This window comes from Penaeus monodon, chromosome 18, assembly GCF_015228065.2.
Source record: "Penaeus monodon isolate SGIC_2016 chromosome 18, NSTDA_Pmon_1, whole genome shotgun sequence".
Classification (NCBI taxonomy): domain Eukaryota; kingdom Metazoa; phylum Arthropoda; class Malacostraca; order Decapoda; family Penaeidae; genus Penaeus; species Penaeus monodon.
Window position 1 is genome coordinate 28,292,961 of NC_051403.1, and position 6,231 is coordinate 28,299,191.

The window sequence follows — 6,231 nt, forward strand, 5'->3', positions numbered from 1 at the left end:
TAATAAAAATATCAATAACAATGTTGATAATGATAATGAGCATACTGATAATCATATTAATGATATTAATAATACCAGTTACACAAATCATAGTAATGAAAAGAATAAGGATGATAATAATGATGATAATGATCATGATAATAAGCATAGCAATATTAGCAACAACAACAATGATAATGATAATATGATAATATTAACAACAATTGTAGTAACAATAAAGATGATGATAATAATGGTAATAATAATTACAATAATAAAAAATATATAATAATGATGATGATGATGATAATGATAATGATAATAATAATAATAATAATAATAATAATAATAATAATATAATAACAATAATATATAATAAAAAATATATAATAATAATGATGATGAATAATGCAGATGATATATATAATAATAATGATGATGATGATGATGATGATGATGATGATGATGATGATGATGATGATGATAATAATAAGAATAATAATAATAATAATAATAATAATAATAGCAATAATAATAATAATAGTAATGATAATAATAATAATAATAATATTCATTATCATTATCATCGTAATAATATTAACAGCAATAATAATATGGATACTACTACTACTATTACTACTACTACTAATGAAGATGATAATAATAATAATACTAACAGTAACAATAATGGTAATGATAATGATAATGACAAACACATTATAATGATACACTTGCAAAAACACAAAAGAAATGACAACGAAAATGACAGATAATTAAGTTGATTATCATTTATAATTTACAGTAATAAGATATTCAGCTTATAAAAAAAAAAAAAAAAAAAAAAAAAAAAAAAAAAAAAAATATATATATATATATATATATATATATATATATATATATAAATATATATATATATATATATATTAATATATATATATATATATATATATATATATATATATATATATAGGGTCCATTTTCGAAATATAAATAAACATACAAGTGTTTAAGAAAATTATGCAGTTTTTATAATTTCAAAGAGATTTGAGGCTATAGATATTCTCATATTTTCATGACTGCAATGCTGTAAATTCATGATGATAATAATAGCTGAACGTGTATGCAAAAGCTCATTCATTTTGCAATGAAATTTGATATTCATAAATTTTATAATATGTTTATTTTCTGTACCTGTTTTGTTCATTGCTTAATTGCTTGTCTGTCTTCCACCATTGCATCTTTATTGTTACGATTTTGTTTACTTTTTTATCTTTCTCTCTCTCTCCCACACACTTTGCTTCATTTTCCATTTTATGGGACTCTATCCTCACACTTTCCTGTGGCAGTATTCTCATTATAACCATATAGTATAAGTTTCTCTCTCTCTCTCTGTCTATCTATCTATCTGTGATATATATATATATATATATATATATATATATATATATATATGTGTGTGTGTGTGTGTGTGTGTGTGTGTGTGTGTGTGTGTGTGTGTGTGTGTGTGTGTGTGTGTGTGTGTGTGTGTGTGTGTGTGTGTGTGTGTATGTAATTATGTATATATATATATATATATATATTATATATATATATATATATATATGCATATATATATATATATATATATATATATATATATATATATATATATATATCGTCATCATCTTTCTCTTCTCTCTCTCTCTCTCTCTCCTTTTTCTCTCTTTCTCTCAATATCTATCTGTCTATCTATCTAGCTATATATCTATCTCTGTTTCGCTATCACCTCTCTCTCTCTCTCTCTCTCTCTCTCTCTCTCTCTCTCTCTCTCTCTCCTCCCTCTCTCTCTCTCTCCTCTCTCTCTCTCTCTCTCTTTCCTCATCATTCATACCTCCTACATACTCTCCATACTTAACTCACACATGCTCTTACTTCCCCTCACGTCATATCTTTCGCTCCCCTCATTCTTGTTTCCTGTGCTAACCTCTCCTTCAATTCATTCACGTGCTTTCCTCTCCCCTCATATTCACCTTATGCATAACTTTGCCACATTTCCCCTCGTTCTTGCACTGTCCCTCACTCACCCCCTCGTCCTTCCCCCTCTAGTTTTCCCTTCTTTCTTCCCTTCCCCTCTCCCCTTCCCTTTCTCTCTTCCTCTTCTCCCCTTCTTCCTCGCCATCTTTCCTCCCTCCTCCATCTTTCTTTCCTATTCCTTCTTCATCTTACCTTTCTTTTGTCGCTGATTTTTAATTTCTTTCTCCCCTCGCAGTCTCCTCCATTCTCTCTTTGTCTTTTCTGCCCGTCTTTCCACCTTCCTTGTCCCTTTCCCTTTACCTGCATTTACGTCATTCCCTTCCTCTTTCCCTTCGTCCCAGCCCTTTCCCTCGCTCTCTCCATTGCCTTCTCCATCCCCTTATCTCCCCTCGCCCTCCCTACCTCTTCATTCTCCCCCCACTCCCTCTCCCTCCTCCTCCTATTCCTTTTTCCTCCTCTGACTTCCCTCCCTCACCCTCTCCTCCGCTTTCCTCTCTCTTCTCTTATCTTCGGCTCCATCCCCTCCCCTCCCCATCCCCCGCCCACCACCCCTCCCTTCACCTTTCTCTCCCACGCCATCTCTCTTCCCTCCTCTCGTCCCCTCCCTCTCCCTTCCCCTCTCCTTCCCACGCTTTCTTCCCCTCCCATCCCCCCTCACTTTCCCTCTCGCTCCCTCCCTCCCACACCTTCTCTTTCCCTTTGTAGTGGACGACTTCACAAAATCTCGGCATCTCACTCCGGGAGGTGTAAAAAATGCTAAATAGCTCCTCTCAGCTCCACCTCTCCCTCAGGCACACGTACATTACCGTCATGGAAACTGACGAGCTCGAGGTGGCAACACACTCATGTCGGAGCCGTGGCGTGTCCTCGTTTAAGACTTTGTTTATTCGTTAAAGACCCTGTTTATTCGTCAAAGACCTGTTTATTCGTTAAAGACTATGGGAGAGGCTACTTTATGTTGCCAGGAGGTCCCTTGCATCTTCCTTCATGCTACATGAACTCCGGTCGCCTTCACTTCGGCGAGGCTTGTCCGCTTTATCCCGGGGAGAGGAGGGTGCCCGGAAACACAGATTATTTTTATCTGTTGTTATCTAATAAATTTATATATATATTTTGTATTTTCTGGCACTACTCTCTCTTCACGAGATGGAACTGAACTCTTCTGATTTAAATATCTCAAGAGTATTTATTATTTTATCATATTCCATTCTCAAATCCCGAAAACCCAACATTTTATTCATTTTAATTCCAGGTCTCTATAAGAACTTTCCTAACGATACCTAAACTTTTATTTATTGAATTTTACATACTTTCATACGCTTTGCAATGGTTCTTTTATAAAGGTTTATTTATTTCTGTATTTGAAGGTATGAATTATTTTATCTGTTTTATTACACCAGTATCTTATTTTTTATATTTCAGCTTGATTTTAACGTTAATTTTATCAATATTTAGATAAAAGAGAACCATATTTCTTAAGTTCACCCGCGTCAGAAGTGACGTGGGGGGGGGGGGGGGCGCAAGGAGCAGGCGTGAGGAATCGGGAATTGGTCTTGTGCTGCTCAGGAATCCCCGGAATCGGCCTCCCTTTCCGAGCGAAGTTACGTGGTTGCGGAGACTGTTTTGAACACGGGAGGCGAGCGAGATTCGTGGCTGATTTCTTCGGAAAGTGACCAAAGTGATTCGGTGCATTTAATTATTTATGATTTTAGTGAACAGTTTTGTCTATTATGTTGTATTGCTTTTACTGTTTTTACGTTTGTTTTACCATTTTATTGCGTTGATAAATATTTCATATCACTTTCATGTCGCCATTTCCCTCGCAAAATAAACCTGAAAGAGGAAAAAGGATAAGTTAATAGAACAAGCGAAGTGCATAACCATAGATTCCTGATTTTCTTGATGTGCCTCAGTTAAGTACCTTGTTCTCCTAATTGCGTTGGAAAGTTCTGCCCGCACACGCCTCTCCTCGGCTAAGTTCACGTATACCAGCTTTTCTATTATTGCACCAAACACGCACACCGTACACACACGCAATACTTGCATTCACGCATTCTATCGCTCCTTTCCTCACATCGTCTTCTACGCTCTCCCTCTTCTCACAAAGAAAACACGTCCCCATACGGTAGGTAAACGGGTTGTGGCAGTGGCGCTCCTTGTGCACTTCTTTGCGAGATATATTTGTATCTGCAGTTCGTGACGCCTTCCTTTCGTCCCCTCCCTCTCCCTTTCCCTCCCCACCCCCCTCACTCCCCCCCTACCTTTCCGCCCCCTCCCTCTCCCTTTCCCTCCCCACCCCACCCACTTCCCCCTCCCTCTCCCTTTCCCTTCCCACCCCACTCACTTCCCCCCTCCCTCTCCCTTTCCCTCCCCACCCCCCTCCCTCCCCCCTCCCTCCCTTCCACCCCCTTCCCCACCTACCTTCGGTGACGCAGAGCGAGAAGAGTCCGCTGGTTGTCCACTTGGAGATGTATTCCACCTTGGACGAGCCGTTCCTGAAGGCGGGGTTTGGCACCCTCTCCCTCGTGGCCAGCCAGCTGTCGCCGCTGACGGCCGTCAGCACCGTGACGCCGCTGACGCCGGCCAGAATGGGCGTGCCCAGCCACAGCAGGTGCACGGTGGCGTCCAGGCTCAACATAGTCCCTCCCGCCTGGCCTGGGCGGCCGTCGCGTCGCGGGCGGCCGCGGCTCTGGCTTTGGGCGGCGCCTCTGGGCTCCTGGCGGGTCGGGCGCTCTCTCTATCTATCTATCTCTTTGCTTGTCTATCTATCCATCTACATATATCTATCAGACTATCTATCTATCTATCAGTCTAAATATCTGTCCATCTATATATACATCTATGTACATACCTATTTATTTATCTATCTATCTGTCTATCTATCAATCTATAACTATCAATTGCTTATCTATCTGCTCCTATCTAGATATAAATCTGTTTGCCAGTGTGCATATCTCGCCTCTCCCTCCCTCCCTCTCTATCTATCTATAAATATATCTGTCTATCTACCAACCACTCTATTACACGCATGTTATCTCTCTGTTTGATCTCTTCCTTTCTTTATTTGCTTTCCACTTCCTCTGATATTTCATCTATGAGCGATTCGATACATTTTTTGTTTTTCTATTTTTCTGTTTTATCAAATTATGCCGAAAGTGATATCAATCCCTTAACTCATTATCAATTTTCACCCTCCATTTTCTTCTATTTTGTTATTTTTCCTTGTTATCCTCGTTTTCTTTAATCACTTTTCCCCATTTTCAGTCTTTCATCTGTCGTTTTCATTCTTATCTATCTTTCTTTTGTAATTCTTTGGACTCATATTTGTATTTTCATCATTGTGCTTCATCGCCTCTTTCTCTTTTGGTGTATCTGTTTCTCTCTTTATTCCTTATTTTATAAAGGTTTTCTTGTGTTGTGATATTTATTGTGTTTTTGATTTACGTCCGTCACAGAAAAAAATGCGATATATATATTTTTTTTCTTATTTTACCTTATTTTGTTTCTCTCTCACTTGTTTTTTTTTCCTTTAATTCTACATTTTTTCTTTACTTTTACTTTTTTTTCTTTCACTACGCATTCCTCTTTCCCTTCTTTGTTTATTCCTTTTATTCACTTCTTGTTTCTTTTCGTCCACAATATCTTCGCCAGAACGTATCCGGATTTCTTCGGCACCGCTCAGACGCTTTCGTCAGTGTCTAAATGGTATTCAAATTTCTTCGATATTCATTTTTTCTTGTTTAGCCGCTCCAACACGCGCTTGCAATGGTATTATCAACTATATTCTATTGTTTTTTTCGTTTATGTTCCTATTGGTCTCTTTTATATCCCTGTGTTTCCAATTTTTGGGCGAAATTATCGTTTTTCTATCTGCGGGAGAGAGAAAAAAGGACAATAAAGGAATTTGATAAATGCTTTTGTATAAAAGGACGATACCAAAACGCGTGAAAAAGTGAATATTAGTAAAAAGGAAAAGCATATGCTCGTCTACTTCAAATACACACGCGAATGCACACACACACACACACACACACACACACACACACACACACACACACACACACACACACACACACACATATATATATATATATGAATATATATATATTTATATATATATATATATATATATATATATATATATATAAATCATCATACATAGGTACCATACATACACACGAATCGATATACACACGTAAACCTACATACACATGTGCATGACATGCACATATATATCTA

The 6,231-nt window shown here is 37.6% G+C and overlaps 1 protein-coding gene across 1 annotated transcript in view; it reads right to left on the reverse strand.

Annotated features, from left to right (window-relative positions):
* LOC119584373 (voltage-dependent calcium channel gamma-7 subunit-like) overlaps positions 1 to 5,998 on the reverse strand; it is a gene marked incomplete at its 3' end in the record, with an annotated part of 40,012 nt that extends 34,014 nt beyond the window's left edge. The window contains 1 exon segment of the mRNA XM_037932950.1: positions 4,414 to 5,998. Within this exon segment, the coding sequence (XP_037788878.1) occupies positions 4,414 to 4,630 (217 nt within the window).
* Positions 5,999 to 6,231: the final 233 nt, after the last annotated feature.